The sequence below is a fragment of the Pteronotus mesoamericanus genome, unplaced genomic scaffold, assembly GCF_021234165.1.
Source record: "Pteronotus mesoamericanus isolate MK-2021 breed Mesoamerican mustached bat unplaced genomic scaffold, CSHL_Meso_final scaffold_1186, whole genome shotgun sequence".
Taxonomy (NCBI): domain Eukaryota; kingdom Metazoa; phylum Chordata; class Mammalia; order Chiroptera; family Mormoopidae; genus Pteronotus; species Pteronotus mesoamericanus.
Window position 1 is genome coordinate 650,633 of NW_026555302.1, and position 19,776 is coordinate 670,408.

The 19,776-nt window shown below is 37.6% G+C and overlaps 1 protein-coding gene across 4 annotated transcripts in view; it reads left to right on the top strand.

Moving 5' to 3' along the window:
- The window catches only part of RPS6KC1 (ribosomal protein S6 kinase C1), a 149,902-nt gene that overhangs the window by 108,395 nt on the left and 21,731 nt on the right, over nt 1-19,776 (top strand). For 3 of the 4 annotated variants that reach the window (XM_054587630.1, XM_054587628.1, XM_054587627.1), the window contains 3 exons: nt 765-897; nt 10,177-11,745; nt 12,017-12,106. In XM_054587630.1, coding sequence (XP_054443605.1) covers nt 765-897; nt 10,177-11,745; nt 12,017-12,106 — 1,792 coding nt within the window. The remainder of the gene's footprint in view (nt 1-764; nt 898-10,176; nt 11,746-12,016; nt 12,107-19,776) is intronic. The other variant, XM_054587629.1, reaches the window with a different exon arrangement.

Here is a 19,776-nt window from a genome sequence, read left to right on the forward strand (position 1 = left end):
GAACCTGTAACCCAAGCACGTGCCATGACCAGGAATCGAACCAGCAGCTCTGTGTTTTGCAAGATGACACCCAGCCAACTGAACTGCACTGGTCAGGACCCTTATTCTGATACTTTTATTTTATCAGCATGGTAGTAGGTCATGTTGACATATACTGAAACAAATTTCTTTTTATGAGTATACTTTATCACTCGCATTTTCCCAGATTTTTAAACCAAGCTATGACACCAGGAACTATACAAACCTGTTCCTTTGGAGAAAACTTAAAATAACATTTGTACTTTTTTAGAATAGGATTTTAAGAGTCTCATGTTCTACTGACTGAGCTAGCTGGGTGCCTATTTTTGGAGTAGAATTTTAAAATTGCCTGTTCAATCTAGGAATACCTTTTGTGTCTCAGGAATTTGGATTGATCTCACAGTGTCTACTGCTTAAAAAATATACACAAGTAAAATACAACTTAAGAAAAGGTCATAGAGAAATAACGGTGTGTCATCCTGATGACTTAGTTTGAGAGCATCTCTAATAAAAACACTGACCCACATAATTGATTTTAATGGCAGCTTTGTGGCATCTTCCATTCTCTGGATTCACGCCAGATGCCATCCGCAGAGCCTCCAGGGACTGAGGGGCATAGAGCAGCAGATGAGTGGTTTCTCTGAAGCCCAGAGTAACTCGGATAGATTAGTTTGGTTGATAAACACAGAGCACAGCAGGCTCCAAAGGCAGCTGAGGGTACAACTGACCTTTTTGTTCTCTGTCAGGGTCTAAGGAAAAGCAGTGAATACAGCAGGAACAGAAAGACCATCATCCCCCGCTGTGTGCCCAACATGGTGTGTCTGCACAAGTACATCGTTTCTGAGGAGTCGGTGTTTCTTGTGCTGCAGCACGTGGAAGGTTGGTTGATACTTTAAATTGTTGTCGGAGAGAAGAATGTCACTTGCTTAGCTTTTTAGTTTCTAGAATGTCCTTCTTCTGTCATTACATGGACAAGTAAACCATGTGAAAGACATGTAAGAACCTGTTATTCCTCTGCCTTCCCTCCCTCCTTTGAGTTGGGAGGGGAGATGAAAACGCAGGTGAGCAGCAGATGTCATTTGAACTACAGCAACAACCTTAGATATCCCCAACTACTTGCTTTCTCCTAGAACTGATCTGATAGGGTGAGAGCTTTCAGGTGAATGTGTGCTAAGAGCCAGGTTTCACTTTGCAGATTTTATTTTGTTCTCTTGTGCTCTACTAAAAGGATACATTAATGTTAAATGAAAAAATAAAAAACATATCCTGAGGAATTAATTACCTCTCTTTTTAGAAGGCCTGGGTATTTGCTTGACATTTGCCATGACCCAGTTATTCTAATCTGGGCTTTTATAAATACAGCCATTGGCATTACATATGGGTACAGAGCCGGGGCACACTACTCTGCCTTCAGACTATTTATGAAATTTCAGCTGCATAGAGGGAACAGGTGGCAAAAATACTGTTTTGATTTTTTTTTTCTTTTCAATGCCTGAATTTAAATAGTTTTTATTTAAAATGACCTAATACGACACAGAAATATGTGTACATTATAAATACTGCCTTTTGGCTTTTAAGAGGTGTTCTTAAAAATGATGGAAAAAATTAAATTTTCTGTATTTAATGGTGGTTTTATTATTTTTACATTACTGAGAGTAGAGAACTATTGTGCTTTACTAATAGGCATAACATTTGAATTTAATGCATTTTCCCAGGAAAAGAGTCATTGCTTTGCAGAATGAGGTCTCTTCTGATAGCTGATGGAAGATTTTTGATGGCAGTAAACTATTAATATTGTTTATTATGAAGTACAGCACAAGATAACTACAGATGGAGGGAAGACCTCCATATGTGGTACTTAATAGGAAATTCAGAAGGGCCTCCATGGTCTCTCAGGTATTAAGAGAGTTAATTGCGTGTGTGAATTGGATAACTAATTCACCTTTGTTCAGACATTATAGACAGCTTTTATCTGAGGATACCAGTGCATTACAGACATTATTGAATTAGAGGTCATGTCATCTGATAGCGGAATACAGCCACCTCTGGTGTGGAACAAAAATAACTTGTGCAGTAATAATCCATAATAATTTAGAACAAGGTCAGTAGGATGAATGTAATTATAGTCAATATTCTATTACCCAGGGTGGATTATTCATGTTGGAGATTATCTGTGGCAAATTTTCAATCCTAGTTTACCCCTGCTATTTACAGCTTCTTCTTCCTGTTCTTCTCTTCCTTCTCCAAGTCATACTTCAGTTTTTCTTCTGCCATCTGCTCACCTTCCCCTATATTCTCTAAAGCTGATATTTCAACTGAATTTACTTGAACACTATAGAAAATGTTTATAATCTGTCTTAAAGACATAGTCCATCAGAGTTTTTAAATTTTCCACTGTTTTAGATTATCTTTAGCAAGTCTCTTTTCCTTTAATGTTGACCATTCCTGACTTTGAATGGTCACATGACCATAGAATTTATCCTGGATTATTTAAACTTTAAGGGGGTATGTCTCTTTTTACTGTGTGTGTTAGATGCCATTTAATTTTTAAGAAGATTTTATAATACAAAGATATTAAACTATAATGCAAATAGGGGTTCTAGATTCATTTAACATTAAACAGATTTATTGAGTGTGTTCAGGTGAACAAGACAGGTAAGAGCCTGCCCCTTTGAAACATACATTCTTGTTCTGGAGAGTCAAACAGAAAAACAAAAAGCGGGAGAATATTAGGTAATAATAGGGACCATACTGATCGTTAACAGAGGGAGAGAGATCTAATAGGTAAAGACGAGGGGACTGTTTTAGATTAGATAGTCAAGGAAGGAAGTCCCCTCTAAAAAAGTGCCATTTAAAAGTTCTCAATGACAAAAGAAGTAACCATTCGGATGTACTGTACATTCCAGGCACAGGCATTAGTGTAAGAAATCAAGGCTAAAGCAAACTTGGAACGTTTGAGGAACCAGAAAGGAGACCATTCAGTTGGAGCGTGGTAGATGAGGGCAGTCGTGGGATATGAGGCTGCTGGAGAAGCAGGCAAGAGACTTCTATGGCGGGGTGCGGACTTTGGCTTTTATTCAAGCGCATTGGGAATCATGGGACATCTGAGGTAGTGGCCAGGTCTGATAGACGTTTTAAAAAATCACTCTGGCTGTTGTATGGGGAATGGGTTATAGAAACATAAGAACAGAAACAGGGAAAAGCTAGTAAAGTAGTCTTAAGCAAGAAATGACAGTGTGGTCTTTTGGAACCTGTGATGGCATAAAGGTTTGGGACAGAAGAGTCGAGGGTGGTTTCTTGGGTTTGGCTTGAGCGATCAAATGGACTGGGTGACCGGCGGCGTGCTTTCACCTGTCAGCGGCACTGTCTTTGTTATCTCTGTGAAGTAGCAGGTTGTGCATGGATTGTTAAGGGTCACTTTCATATGCAGGATAAACTTTACTGAAAAACTGAACGAGCAATTTTTCCCCATAGTATGAATGTTTGAGTATTTATTTGTGGCGTTAGCTTCCCTCTGCTTACAAAAAACTTCAGGATTCACACGAGTCTCTTGAATCATTTTCTTTAATTCATCCAGTCAGAAATGTATTGTGTGCTTTCTGGGATACAGGCTTAGTTCCATAATAGACGAAGACCGACCACATCATAGCTCACATTATAGAGGCAGGACAGACAGGAAGCAAATATGTAAGTCAGTATATGTCAGATGGAGAAGAGAGTGGAAAGGAGGAATGCCAGAAGGGTGAGGCAGGGGTTGCTATTTTATGTAGAGCGATAACCTTGTTAAGAAGGCACTTTTGGCCAGTAACTTGAAGGAAGTGAGAGAGGGAGCATGTGGCTACACGAAGGATCGATACCCGGGTAAGAGAGCAGCACATGGGCCTGGAGGCGAGAGCGTACTTGGTGTGCGAGAAGCAGCAAGGTCCCTGGGGCTGGAGCGGAATGGGAGGAGAGGCAGGAAATGAGCCCGGGGAGGTGGGGAGGCAGGCAGGCAGGTAGGTCCCTTGCGGCCTTGGAGGCCCTGTTAAGAACTTGATTTTTATTCTGAATCCGTAGTCAGTCACTGGGGGGCATTGAGCAGAGGAGTGACAAGATAGGGGTCACTCTGGCTGCTTTGTGGAAAACAGAATACAGCGGGGCAAAGGCAGAAGCAGGCCGGTTTGGAAGTTGGTGCAGCAATCCAGGTGAAGATGAAGGGGGTCTGGACAAAACGTTAGTGGTGAGGCGGTGAGAAATGGTTATTAGATTCGGAATGTATTTTGAAGATAGAACTGACATGATTCTACCATGCGTGTCTCCAAGGTTTTTGGCTCAAAGAACTTAAAGGATGGGGTTTTCATTTACTGAGACGGGGAAACTAGGAGAGGTAGATATAAACGGAGCAATCAGGGATTCAGTTTTGGACATGTGAGTTTGAGATGCTTATTAAATTTAGGCTGTACTGAGTAGGCTATATCAGATGAGATTTTAGGAGAGAGGTTTAAAATGCTTGTTTCTGTTAATGAATCTCTTTTATTAACTCTGGAGAAGAAAAGGTGGGAAAATAATTGTATTCAGTGAAGGTCATGAGTGTTTTTAAAACTTTGTAAGTCCCTAAGATTATGGATTAAATCATATTCATCATATATATCCCAGCATTTAGCAGAATGCTTAGTACCTGGAAGATGCTCAGTGTGTAATTGTTGAATACTGAGTCAGAAAAGATGAAGGAGCAGATTGGAAGAGAATGATTGGAAAGGCTCCGAATGTGGATGTACCAAATAAATAGGGGATGGGAAATAATTTCTCCCCAGGTTATTTGGGAACCCAAGGGGTGAAATGATTCTCTTTTTACTAACTAGTTTAAAAACTTTATAAAACTAATATATAAAGAAATGAATTTGAACTATGTAGAGGTATACAAAATGAAATTAGAATTCTCCCTCCCTATCCACTGTAATGCCCAGTTTCATTCTCTGGAAGTTTGGGCGGGGGGGGGCATACTTCCTATATATATAAACATTTACTCCCTGCCTGTTTGCTTTTAAAAAACATAAATGGATCTTAAACATTGTTTTGTAACTTGCCTGCACTCCCCCTATCTTAACAATGTATCTTGGACAGCTTTCCTTTTCAGTATATATAGGTCCGCAGTGTAGTGTGGTGATTAAAAGCAAGGATTCTGGAGCCTTGTTCACAGTTTACTAGTCGTAAGACTTCGGACAAGTTGCTTAACCTTTTTGTGCCTCTATTTCCTTATCTGTAAAATAGGGATGATTATAATGACCTGCCTCATAAGACTGATAAGAGGATTAAATAATTGATATGTGTAAAGTACTTAGAACAGGGCCTGGCACATGCTAAACTCTATGTAAGTATTTGTAAATAATGCTTTTATTTTATTTTTTTGACTAGATACAAAGTATTTGGTTGTGCAGATTTACCATGAATTATGTAATCACTCCCCTGTTAATTGGTGTTAAATTGTTTCTAGTGCTTTTATCTATGTATCTCTTTGTTGAGAACTCTGTTTGTAGGAGGAATCTCTTGAAGTAGAATTGCTGGATCAAAAGATGATTTTGATCATTGGCCCAGCAATATTTTATTGTATATATTAAAAAGTTCTAATTCTGATCAAGTAAATTTAACAAATTTTTTTCAATCTTTCATAAAACCAATAGATTAAAATATGAGTATTTAAAAAAGAGTTTTTAATAAACCATATATATTTCTATTTTCATAGCTTAAAATAGTTAATACCTATTTTATGTGCTTTAATGGAGCTTAGGTGTCATTTGTATTACTAAAGTATTAAAAATTATGAGTATGTTATGTATTTTCTGTTTATATTTTGTGGTTTAGCCAATAAGAGGGTTTGTTTTTTTTTAAGGTTAATGTTTTTAATGTTACAACAGTAAAACTGACATTTGTGTAAGTTTGCGTGTTGGGCCTGATGTTAACTCTGTAGAAAGTAAAACCTATTCAGCTTTTGTGGGTGAGAAACTTCAATAGGAAAAATGTGTTCTTGTAGGTTAGGTGATTTTTGTGATTTTGTAATTAAAAAAAGTATGTGATAGGACCAAAATGTTTGTTTCTGTAGCTCCATATTGAGCATTAAAGTTAAGTGGGCACATAGCAAAGAATTGAGAAGAGCTAAAACAGTTTATTTCTTGCTCGAACATGCAGAGTTTTTATAATTCAATTTGGGTATTCGTTTAGGCTAAGAACAAATTTCATAAGGTAGGTGCCAGCAGACACATTTAGAAATTTTACCTAATAATGAAAAGAATGGAAATTAACTAAGATGCCATATTTGATCATTCAAATTGGTAAACTTGCTAATACCCAAAATAAGCAAGTTGCTATGAAGGTGGCACCAGTACTCATTGCTTATTGGGGTAGCAGTTATTCTGGAAAGCAGTTTGACAACACATATCAGAAGCATAAAAATATTCATGCCTTAAAAAAAAAAAAGATTTATTTATTTATTTATTTTTAGAGAGGAGAAGGGAGAGAAAAAGAGAGGGACAGAGACATCAATGCCTCTCATGCACCCCCTGCTGGGGGCCCGGCCTGCAACCCAGGCATGTGTCCTGACTGGGAATCGAACCTGTGACCCTGGGTCACAGGTCGGTGCTCAATCCACTGAGCCACATCAGCTAGGGCAAAATACTCATGCTTCTTGATCTAGTACTTTCATTTATGGGATTCTGTCCTGATGAAATAATCAGAGGTGCCAAGTATTTATATGTAAAAGTATATATATGATTTTAATTCTAACAGCAAAAAGAACCAGAGTAACTTGAGTGTTCACCAATAGGGGAACACTTACATATACTATAGTATCTATTACACGGATGTTCTGTATAGCCATTCAAGTTCATATTGTCATGAAAATTAGAAAATGTTTATGAAATGTTGTTAGTTGTGAATAAAATGCCTGAAAATGAACATACTAGTAGTTAATAATGATTATGTGTAATATATATATTCTGAATTTTTTGTTTTCCTCGTTCTTTTCTGTATTTAAAATTTTTTAACAATAGAACCATATATTTGTTTTTAAAATAGGAAGACAGTATTACCAAAAATAATGAAATGAATATGGACCTTTTCCTTGAAAGGCTTTCAAAAAATTGGTAGTCATCTTTTTATACTCCAGTTAATTAAATATTTATTAAACACCTATTATTCTACATGCTAGAGAGAATCCTCTCCCTGCAATTATGAAGACTCTGCAGGCAGGTAAAGGAGATAATAAAAGCATAAAAAGTATTACTAACACGAAATAGAATGTTGTAAATGTCATAAGAAGGATGAAGTGATACAGAGGATTCAGAGATGATAGGAGCTGTATCTCGCAAAGGGAAATAAAAAATCGGTAAAAAAAAAAAACAAACCTCCAAATTCTGAAGGACCTTCACGAATGGGTTGGATTTTGACAGGCAGATATTGGGGAAATGAATAGGAAAGAAACTTCTGAGTGGTGGGTATAGTTTGAACAAGAGCCTGGTGTAGGTTATATGTGGAAAAATCCAGTTCAGATGAATGTTGTGGTGAGGTGAGGGGGAGGACCAAGTTCGTGGGGTGGTACTGTCCCACTGAGGGGTGCCAGTGCCTTCTGTGGAGTTGGTGCATCAGTCAGTAGGTGGGGGCGATTTGGGTTCTCGAATGGAGAATTGGCATCTTAAGGTCTGTGCTAAAAGGAAAGATTAACTGGGCGGCAGCTGCGGTAGACATCTAGTTGTAGCTATAACATGGTACCAAGAAACACAGTGGTTCAAGGAATTAAAAGAGGAGGAAGACTGTGAGAAAAATTATGGGTAGATCTTACAGGACTTGGAAGATTGTTCGATGTAGAAAGAACAAGGGAGAGAAAATGGTCCAAGTTTGTTCCAAAGCTTTTCTGCCAGAATGGCTAGGAAATAAAAAAGAGGAAGTGATTTGGGGGGCAAAAATAAAAAAATTTAAGCACATTGAATTTTAGATTTCAACAGCTCGTCCAGGTGGAATTGGCCTAAGAATGAAAGAAACTTTTCTTAAAACTTGAGTAGATACTGTTTCTTGCTGGCCACCAGAGCTTTGCAGCTGTAGACTCTGTCTACTTCTTAATGGCACATCTCATCCTGATGGGTAATCACCTGAGTTAACAAGCATTGACTGAATGCTGGTCCTGTCCTGCACACTATATAAGAAGTATACATACAAAGAGGAGAAAGGCTTGGTTCTGTCCTTATGGTAGTCGGTGTCTAGAAGAACTGAGAACAACACATCACTTTTTTGGATTGCATACAAGAATCCTAGCTTCAGGTTCAGATGTTATCGTTAGAGTGCCACAGTAGAAGTATCTGTGACAGACAAGAGGAGTGTGATTATATGTTGTCAAAAGGTGAAGAAAAGATGGAATCAGTGCATAGCCCCTTGTACGAGTGAGTACGTTTCAGCCATATATGAATCTTTAAACTTGCGTTTCAACAGGGCGAAATAAGAAAAACTAAGTATAATCTAGTGAGGACAGAAAGTTAGCTAAGAAAAAATGAGAGGGGAAAGTTAAATGCCATAATGTCCTATACCACTGATTATTATCCAAGTGGAAAAAGACTGCGAACTTGATCCCTGGTAGAGGAGGTGTAAGGCTATTTTAGGATTAAATAACGACAGGTACCCTTTATTGAGCAGTTACGCTATGCTAGACATAGTGTCAGGAGCTGTATGTACTTACTCAGTTCCTCTAAATGGAGTGGAATGCAAAGTAGGAAAAGAATTTTGGATGTTTCCATTGACATTTTTATACAATAATGGACTGTCGATGATTATTTCTCTTAAGATTTAGTTCCCCGGGGTATATGATGCTTAATAACAGCATTAAAAATGTGCCGAAAAAAGTTGCCTTCACCATATTAAAAGAGGGTTTAATTTATTTTTTATTTTAAAAAAAATCTTATTTCTTTTTAGAGAGAGGGAGAAAGAGAGGGAGAGAAACATCCACGGGTTGCCTCTCCTGGGTTGCCTGAGTCCACAGCTCAGGCACGTGCCCTGACTGGGAACCAAACCACCCCTTTCGGTTCACAGGCCAGCGCTCAGTCCACGGAGCCACACCAGCCAGGGCTAGAGGGTTTTATCTTTAACACATTATTTCTCACCTTTGGAAGCTGCAGTTGTATCTTCACAGTGTGCTTCTGCAGTTACTGTTTTTAAGATTTCTCAGTCAAATTTAACTATTCTTTCTTCTTATAATACTGTTTCTAGTCAGTAGAGCTTTGGTAGGTTTTTGATACTTATCATAATTTAGTTATTCAAAAATTCTAATTAGCAAAAGAGGTTTAGTTTTTAATGGTTAAAAGAAACAAAAGAAAAATCAGGTGAAATAAACACCTGGCAAGTATTGCTGGTAAAACATTGGATTATATGGTGTGTATTTTATTTCTATGATTTATGTGAAATTGATTTTTAAGATTTTGGGTTTTATAGGTTTCTGATATATATATATCAGAATAAAAAATTAGAATGAATAGCTTGCCTCGTTAATGGCTGCTCAATCAATATTCCTCAATTCTATTACTTGGTCTCCTACTACACATGATGTGTTTGGGGAGGGGAGAAAATTGGAAAAAAATATTAATATATCATTTATAAGGGCATAATTATATACCAGATGCCAAATCTCCCCTCTGATCCTCGACTCGGTATTTTCAAAATGCAATAATACTCTTGATTTTTTTTCCCAATGAAGTATATAAGATTTTAGGCAGCACTTATTTATGAATTTCCGCTTGACCAAGTGACCAGCTTGAAAAAATTATTACATAAACAAATCAGAGCACAATCAGATGTTTCTAAAGCTAAATTATATTTAACTTTAAAGCAGAGCTTGGTCAGTGAGATTTCATATTAGTATTTGTTATAACTGATTTCCTTCAAAGGGAGAAATAGGTTGTTCTTTCAGAAATAATTGCCTTTAGGAGAGAGATGCTTGAAACTACTCACCAGTCAGCAATGACGAAAGACATTGTATTAAAATGCTTGTCTTTCAGCATAGTGGATATTAATGGCTGGGTATCATTGACTAACTTTTAATTGATTATTAGAATACTTTTTTGCTTTTCTAATGGCTTCAATGAATAACTATTAATTTGGGGATGTTAAATTTTTTTTTTTTTTGGTTATATTTGTTCACAGGTGGCAAACTCTGGTCATATATCAGTAAATTTCTAAACAGAAGTCCTGAAGAAAGCCTTGACATAGAGGAAGTGGAAAAATCTGCACTTAGTAAAGTTCGCCTGCAACAGCCGACATGTAGTCCTCAGGACAGCAGCAGCTTCGAATCCAGAGGAAGTGATGGGGGAGCCATACTGCAAGTCGTGCCTTTGAAGACTAGTCTGACTCAGAGCTCTCAAGACGATAGCAACCAAGACGATGACGGTCAAGACAGCTCTCCAAAATGGCCTGATTCTGGCTCAAGTTCAGAAGAAGAATGCACTACTAGTTATTTAACATTATGCAATGAATATGGGCAAGAAAAGATTGAACCGGGGTCATTGAGTGAGGAGCCTTTCATGAAGAGTGAAGGAAATGGTGATACCAAAGCTGTAGAAGGCTTCCCAGCACACCTCGCGGCGGACAGCCCCAGCACTCAGCGGATCGCTCATGAGCTGCTGCTCTTCCCTGGAAAGGATGACCTGGAAGCAGTTAGTTCCCCAAGAACATCAGATTCCCTCAGTAGATCTAAAAATAGCTCCATGGAATTCTTTAGGATAGACAGTAAGGACAGCACTAGTGAACTCCTAGGACTTGATTTTGGAGAAAAAATGTATAGTTTAAAGTCAGAGCCTTTGAAACCATTTTTTACACTTCCAGATGGAGACAGAAGTTTTAATATTAGTGAAAGCAGGGTTATAGCTCATGATACCATTAGCAGGGGCTCAGATGACTCTGTCCCAGTTATTTCTTTTAAAGATGCTGCTTTTGATGATATCAGTGGTCCTGATGAAGGAAGGCCTGATCTTCTTGTAAACCTACCTGGTGAATTGGAGCCAACCAAAGATGGTACAGCGATGGGGCCTACTAAGTTTACACAGACTAATATAGGCATCATGGAAAGTAAACTATTGGAAGCCCCCGACGTTTTATGCCTCAGGCTTAGTGCTGAACAGTGCCAAGTGCAAGAAGAAAAAGGCTCAGAGGAATTGAGTGATCCCTCTAGTCTTAAACCCCACGGTGTAACAGAGAAACACTACGTACAAGGGGATCTTGGGATGTTATTTGCGGCTGCTGTTGATCATAGTAGTTCAGGAGACGTGTCTGTGTTACACACCTCAGATGCTAACTTTCGAGGACATGGAGTGGTTGGGTTGGCAGCAACTGCAAACGACAGCGAAGAAAGCTTATTCCCTGTTTCCGACCCACTCTCAGGTGCTAATGAATATCATGCAAACAGAGACACTTTAAAAACTGAGGAAGTATTGCTGTTTACAGATCAAGCCGATGATTTGGCTGAAGAGGAGTCGACTTTATTTCAGAGAGACTCTGTGACTAAGGGAGCAAGTGGGTTAGCACAAGGAGACAAGGAGATACATCAGATTTTTGAGGACCTTGATAAAAAATTAGCACTAAACTCCAGGTTTTACATCCCAGAGGGCTGCATTCAAAGATGGGCAGCTGAAATGGTGGTAGCCCTTGATGCTTTACATAGAGAGGGAATTGTGTGCCGCGATTTGAACCCAAACAACATCTTATTGAATGATAGAGGTCAGGAACTTTTGCAAATGCATTTCTTTTTATTCGCTGTTGCTTCCAATTAACTGAGTAGGCGTTTTATCTTGTAATTAGTATCTTCATTTCCTATCTAGAGCTTCATTATCAGTGCAGCAAATTCACCCCCAGTAATAGCTTCTAGTACTTAATGATGCCATTATTCTTAATGATACTGTTTTTAGCTACAAAAGGAGTAATTACAGTTCACTTCTGCAGAAAATGGAAGAGAAAAATGTTTTGATTTCTCCTGTCGTTTTGTTTTTAGGACACATCCAGCTAACGTATTTCAGCAGGTGGAGTGAGGTTGAAGATTCCTGTGACAGCGATGCCATGGAGAGAATGTACTGCGCCCCAGGTCAGCGCTGTCTCTTGCGCCGCTTCCCTCGACAAAGTAGTTCCGCCGCTCCCATTTCTTTGGGGAAGATGTATTTTTCACTAGCACTTTACATGTATATTGGGTTTGGTTACCTCTTTAGTGCTTCAAAAGAGGAGATTGGGAGATGAAACCATTATATAATGTATAGTTGTGTGTGTGTGTGTGTGTGTGTGTGTGTGTGTGTATTTGTTGTTAAACGGGTTTGTACCTCCTGTGAAACTGTCAATGTCTTAGAGACGTCTTAACTTTGTAGTGTTTAGAAAGAAATTTAAACACCCTGAACCTCTTTAAGTAGATGATTTTTATTAAGATGTGAGAGGTAATTGACTAAAAGGGTAAAATCTCCGAGGCTAAAAATATGGGTAAAATACAGAATTTTAAGAGAATACAGGTTGTGATTTCAGTGATGAGCCAACTTGGCATTTTAGAGCAGATTGTAAAGAGTTTTGTTTTCTTTCTTTTTCTGTGTTTGAGAAATTTTAAGAAGCATGTTATTCTTTTAAAATAGCCTATTTTGCCAAATATTTGATGTGACAGGTTTCTCTTTTACTGTATTTTCTTTCTTTTTTTTTTAATTAGAGTTTTATTTCTGGGAGTGTTAGGTAATACTTTGTTGATAATTACAGGTCACTTGAGCATATGAATTGGGTCTGAGTTAGTTTCTCTCTGTCAGATAGGGCTGTGTTTGAATGCAGAGCTCCTTCACCCTTTTGCCGAGCATTCAGGCTCTTTGGATGGCCGAAGTTTCCTCACTTGTTCCCCCCACTGGCTTTCAGAGAAAGTTCAAGCTGATTATGTTGACATGATCTGCTTAGTTGCTGATTAATAGAGTATTTAAGTGCTTACTAGCTAACCAGTGTATTATTGATGCTAACGTTGTTTCCCCGCATAATGGGAAATTATTATAATTAGGATGGAAAGAGCTATATTGTTTTTAGTTACACTCTTCATTGTTAGGAATGATTTTTGTATTGGGGAATAGCAAAGTTTCTCAACTTGCAAAGCAAATATCCTAAAACTATTTTCTGAAAACAATGATTTGAATTTTCTTCTTACTGTTACTTTCTTCCCCCAAATTAGGGCTCTGTGGTGGTGGTTTTGGTTGGTTTGTTTTTTTTGTCTTCCTAGGGGCAATAGTGCAGGATTACATTTTTTGTTTCTCTCAAATAGATAATATTATGCTGTTTATTTGAAACCTTATTAGTATGATTTAGATAATGGGATAACAAAAATTTTTTTCATAGTAAAAGCACTTTGCTAAGGTTATCAAGTTTTGTTTTTCTTTTAACAGACCCTCCTTTTTTCTAACTTGATAAGAAATAACACTTGAGGTACCAGTATACATAAATATATGTGTTACTTATATTGAATTGGAGGTTTTAGAATCAAAATTAAATCTGGGGATTTTTTTCAAATGAAATCCTATTGAATCTTGAAGTCAGGTGCAGTATAAATCTTACATCAAAGCCAGATGTTTATGGAACATTGTTTAATGTTTCTAACTGACTCCTTATTTCCTGTAGTGTTGTTACTTTCTTATTGGATACTACCTGTAGGGTTGTACTTCAACGTTCCAGCAGATTATTTTTCTTCATTTTAAAGTACAGCCATATTTACTGAAACATTATAACATGTTGACCTTCTGAGAGTTTAAATATATGTGAAACAAAACCATATTGCATTCATCAATAGAGACATACTTTTCGATTTTGTGTACTGGAATACTGAATTTAATAGATCAGTATCTAAGTTCTAATTTTTAAGCCTTTTTTCAGAAATCACAATTCTTACAGTTGACCAGCAGGTGGCAGTCTACCATTAATGGATTTTTGCTCTCATCTTTCAGGTTGTCCTTCACTAGCATTCAAAAAAAGCTGTAGTCTGAAGAAGGGCTTTGTTTTAATTATTTGCATAAAAGAATTGTACTTCCAAGCTTTGTGACTTGCCTAGTATTATGGCTTGTATTGAACAATGTGGAAAGTCTCTTCATTTCCTGGGCTGAATAATTTATTTTATCAACAGGATAAAATAAAGCCAGTAATGGCCTTTAACTGAAAAGTAATGCTAGTGTTCTAATCTAGATGATCTTACACTTAGAGTCAACGAAGTCAGTTAAGTCTGTGTACTCCTGGCCCCTTGCTTACAGTGCAAGGAATTGGAGCAAAATTTGTAAATTACTATGCATCTCACATCAGGACATAGAGTTCTTACCCCTCTTTTGATCTACCCTTAGAAACACTAAGGGTTTAACTAATTCTTCCACACCCCCTGCCCTCCCATTTCCCAATTCTAACCTTAATATTATTGTCTAAGTAACTCTAAGGTGTATTAAACCACTGATGTTTGGTTAGAAAGTAAAGTTGTCACAAGATTATGATGCGAACAATTCACTTCTGTTTAAACAGTGTGCAACCTCTACCCCCACCACTCCTCCCTCCTGGGAATCCTTATCATGTATTTGTCCTAAAAACATTATCCACCTGCCCTGTACTTTATATTTTCAGTGATGTATCTTTTTATCTTGTGGATGATGGGCCGTTATATTTTGAGAAAAATTTCCAGTAACAGATTCGATTTGCATGGGCAGAAACTTGAGCAAATGCCAAACTAGCAGGGGGGCTATTATTCTGCTCTATAAATAAGTTTAGAAAAAGAAAGAAACATACACACAGAAACCTGTGAATCAACATGTTTTGGCCTAATTGAGGGGAAAAGCAAGATAGATAAATTTTGAAATGCAAATGATCACCTTCTGTTATTTAAGTATAGTTTCTGCCAACTTTGTGATCTTAGCTTTTAAAAGTCATAGTCATTTCAACAATATACTACTCAGGATGTCTGATATTGGCAAGCTTCTGTAATAAAATGAAGAATGCTTTTTTTTAAAGTTGCCACTTTTTATATTAAAGAAAACAAATCCAACAACAAAAAGACAAAAACCGTGGAGTGTTCTCTGTCTACATCTGTGAAAAAGCCAGCGAATAAATGGCTGCAGCTGCGGGCCCGTCAAGAGGGTCTTGAGAATACGAATTCATCGATCAAACCCAGCCCTGTTTTCAGAGTAGGAGCCCCTCCTTTTAGGTTCACTTTGTATCCTTAGATTATCTAGGATGATTCTCTAGAAAGGTTTTATTTTGAATAAATATCATTCATAGTAAATGGGTTCCTTTCATACCGCAGAAACAGAACTGAGTTCAGGAAGAGAACGAGCAAAGAGATAGTCCCCAAAGCAGGAATTGATTGTATAGCATGACAATATAAATATAACAGTGTCTAGTTTCCATATTAGGAGACTTTTAGATACTATATTTAGAGACTTTTAGACAGGTTCCCTTATTTCTCATTATGAGAGACTATAGAATAAAAACTGGAGTGAATTGGTTATTTCTCCAGAGGACTTCCTTGTAGTTACTCTGATTTTATTTCTACTTGCTCATGCATATGCATGCAAAGGATTTTGTGAGTTGTATCATTAGAACTATCATAACATAGAATAATTTTTTGTTATAGCATTTGAAGTATAATGGAAAAATAAAATGTTAAGAATTTTTCTTTTATTAGTTCTTTTTAGCAGTCTTAACCAATCATTAAAAAGCAGCTAGAAAATAGAACCTATGATGTTGAGCATGTACAATACAAACAGCTGGATTTGAAAGTTTCATATGCAATCCAAGGGAGTAAAACTCTTTATCTGTTGGATATCATGCTAATGTGACCACCTCAGTTTCCCCCTCTAGCCTTAAGAAGTGGAGGGGCTGCCCTGTCAGCGTGCACCCTCACCTTTGTTTCCTGTCCCGCTGTAAGTCTTTATAAACGCTTGAAATTTACATTGGTATTTCTCATGGAGCACTTCTCAGATTTGAGAATTTATAGGTGAAAACATGTGTATAAATTGAAGAAGCCCAAAATGCTCTTCACTGCATTCCGATCTCCATGCTCCCAGATGTCAGATGACAGCTTTGCTTCCTCTCTCAGGTGATTTCACACATGGAAACAGCTCACAGCTGACGGGCAAAGTGAAACATAGAAAAAAACCAGGCGGAAGACTCTCTGCAAAATTCAGTTAGGAGCATGACATTTATTTACTACTACTCTTTGGTCTTCTAGCCTGAATTTATCAAATACTACATGAATGTATTTTGAGAGTAGTCTCCCCTGCTCTTCTCCATAAACATGTTTTTCACACAGTTTGCTGCTTTTAGAGAATGGTGCTCTGTATGATAGCTATGTATTTGCTAATTAGATCTAGGACTCAGACCATGAATGGTTTAAAATATCATGAGACTATCATAGGTTTAAAATTTAGAATATTGAGATGGAATTGAGGATTGCTAAACCTTGATATTTGTCCCATTATCAACCATTAACTCATTGCACGGCCTTGTTGTACAAGTTATTTGACTCTCTTGGCCTTACTTTACCAGTAGCAAAACAGATTTGTGAGTGTGAAAAAGATCGCAGATGTCAAATCATCTAGTTCCTTTCTTATACAAAATTTAGTGAAAATTCAAGTCCATCTTATTAGGCAAGAGTTTTTTCCCCCAAGGATAAATATTGATTTTTTTTTTTTTGTCTAACATTAGTAGGGTTAGAATTATTTTACATGGGGACTTCATAAGCATATATTTTTACTCATAGAGTTTGTACATAAAGAATATATTATGGAAAGGGGAGATTTATAGAAAATATGTAGAAGAAAAAAGTCAAGACAACTTTTTTGAGTAGGGTGAAATTTGAATGCCAAGATTCACAGCAAACAAAATTGTTTGAAGAAGGCTCATTTAAATCTGAGAATTTAGGGTTCTGGGCAACTTCATCAAGCATGAGGAGTCTAACTTTAGGAATGTGAAATTGATAGAGAACGCAAACAAGTACAGATGTATATTTTGTAATAATAATGATATAGCCAGGAAATGCAGTTGTATCCCTGGTGTAGTCTGTCTCTCTACAAAGGAGAAAGAATAAAAAGGCAAAAGGGAGCTTTAGAAATAATTTTAAAAGAGTAAAATATTTGTGGTTAATATTTAAACATTGTGTTTCAAACAGTAACTCTTTTGTTTGATTTACCCTTAAGCAAAACTTCCAACAGTAGCTCTCTTGTACATAGTAAATGTTTTAATGTTTTCCTTGAATGATTAGCAAGTACTTTTAATCTTTTGCCTTCATTTGCTATTGTCATAAAAACGAAATCTGTATCTTCAAGAGAGAAGCAGTTAACTTTCCAAATTTGTGATAGAATAGTGAAAATTTTACAGTAAGACTTTCTCATACAGCCCCTGTGTATTGAAGAAGCTTGTGCCCTGAGTATAGAGATGTTAATATATTAGGATAAGCAAAAAGAGCTTCAGATCAACTCAAGTCTTACATTGTCCAGGCAAAGCCCTTCTGATAGAAACAGGATTAAAGGGTTGCTTTATATAAGTTTGAGGTTCTAGAACCTTGGGATCCATTCCTAGGTAGGATGTGCGCTGGAGCCCTCAACCCCCCCCCGATGATGGACCAGTCACCTTCAACTCTGTGTGAAGGTCATTCCATATTGAAATATAGCCATTCTGAAATCATCCTTCTCATCAGGCCAGAATGTGATTGGTCCCTAGAGGTGGGAATGAGAGAATGATAGCAAAATGTTCAGCCTCTGTTATTTGGCGCCTTAGTGAATAACACAGTAGCCCCTCTCAAGAGAAGAGATTCTTCAGCTGTTAGAACTAGAGAATTTATAAGAGTGAAAGAACTGATACTGTATTTCCCCTCTTCTGTGTGAAAACATTACCTCTGTGCATTTCATAATGCTACCTGATATTGGAGAATGGGGAGTTCACCTCAAGCTTTAAAGTATTGAAAGGAGGTTAATTTCAACTTATTAACTTCAGGCATTTTTCTTTATGGTCTTGGACAATTTTTGGGGGGATGTTTAAAAGAGGAGCACGAGACTATTTACCTAAAGTTTGAAGCATTAGCTTCAAATAATGCTTTTTAATTTTCAGGTCAAAATTGATTTTGGGCAACTATTCAGTTAATTGGCCTCACTATTTTGACCAAATCATCAGTTTCTCTACTATGTAAAACCTGGTTATTTCAAATCTCGATGAAGTAACCAGGGCTTACTCCTGCTAAGCAATTACTCACAAATACGTCCTCCAAATAAATGCTTTAAAATGCTAAGATTTAAAGAAAATTAATGACGATAAAGCAAGTCAAATTCCTAAAGTTCCTTTAATGGCAGCACGCGTGGCTCTGCCCGCGTGAGGCAGCTGCAGAGCAGCGGGGCGGGGGTGGGGGGTGGCGCTGGGCGTCTGTCGTTCTCACAGTTTTCAGTTAGCCTTTTTCTCATCCATCAACTTTAATGGCATCGGTGGGTAACACTGTGACACCCGATGGCTGTTCAGAATGGCATTGTTGTGGTATAATCAGTGGAAAATGGAACATGCTGTTGGGATTTTATTTTTCCCTACTAGAAATGCAGGGTGAGAGAGTAAGCAAGATTGTGTAGAGCTCAGAATTATAATTATAACCGGTCAAGCAGAAGTCATAAGGCAGTTACCCATTTCTTAACTTTATCTCACAAGAAAACAATATAATTATGATACCTGTAAACTCTCTTGAACAAGTAATTCTTGGCTCTGGAATGCTGAAGCAAGCTAAGGAGTCTTGACTCAAGCTCATACATGGTTGCCACGTCACCACGACAACAGTAAACGTAGAGCTGGGTAACGGGAGAGAAGCAGAATTCGGTATTTTGTCATTAGCTGATGGTGGTGTGTACTTACATCCAGTTACCCATGTACAACGGAGCAGGCCCAGAGTTTCAGGCAACTAAATTACCTGAAAACCAACTGCATTAATTAATGTGGTGGTGTCAGGAAGCAAAGGCTAGAGACTGGGATGAGGCCAGAAAGCCCAACAGGGGGACCCAGCATCACACCCGTGACATCACCTTGTGGCCCCCCGGGGGTCGGAGCCCCAGCTGTGCAGGCCCCTCTCTGCAGAGGGCTGGCCTCTGGCTTTGGCCTTGTCTGGATGATCCTCTAATGAACTGGAGTAACGTGATACAGGCAGCTTCTAAACAGTTCGCGTGCCCTCCTTGACAAATATGGCATTTAAATAATCAGTTGAGTACGATGTTGAGGGCTTTATGAAATATGGAACTGCTAATTGTGCAGCTAACATTTTCTGAAGTAGTATAAAATCAGGAAAAAAGGAAGAAAATGCCCACTGAAAAGGATAGGGTATGAAGTATAAGTTCCAGGCTCGAGTGAGTCTCTCGATGCTCTGCATAATGACATTGTTGGACCTTAGGCAGGTAAATTTCTTCTGTCCAAAATACCTCATTTCAAATACACAGTCTCTTTAAACAGAGGAGCACCAATAGATTTGTAAATTTAAACTTCTAAACTTTGATAATTTATGTTATAGACATTAGAGGAACAATTGAAACCTTGGAGTTAAAATGAAGTTTTATTTTTATAGTTGGTGTGGCTTTTAGTTTTGCTTTCAGTTGAAAGATTTTGTCTTGTTTGTGGAAACTTTAAGAAGTATTTCTCTGTGTCTAAAATAATACCTTGGGAGAAAACTAGGTAGTATGGTTGTCCTAGAGTGCACTTCAATGAATGTGATTTTATAACATTTAAATAAAATTTCTAACTGGTACC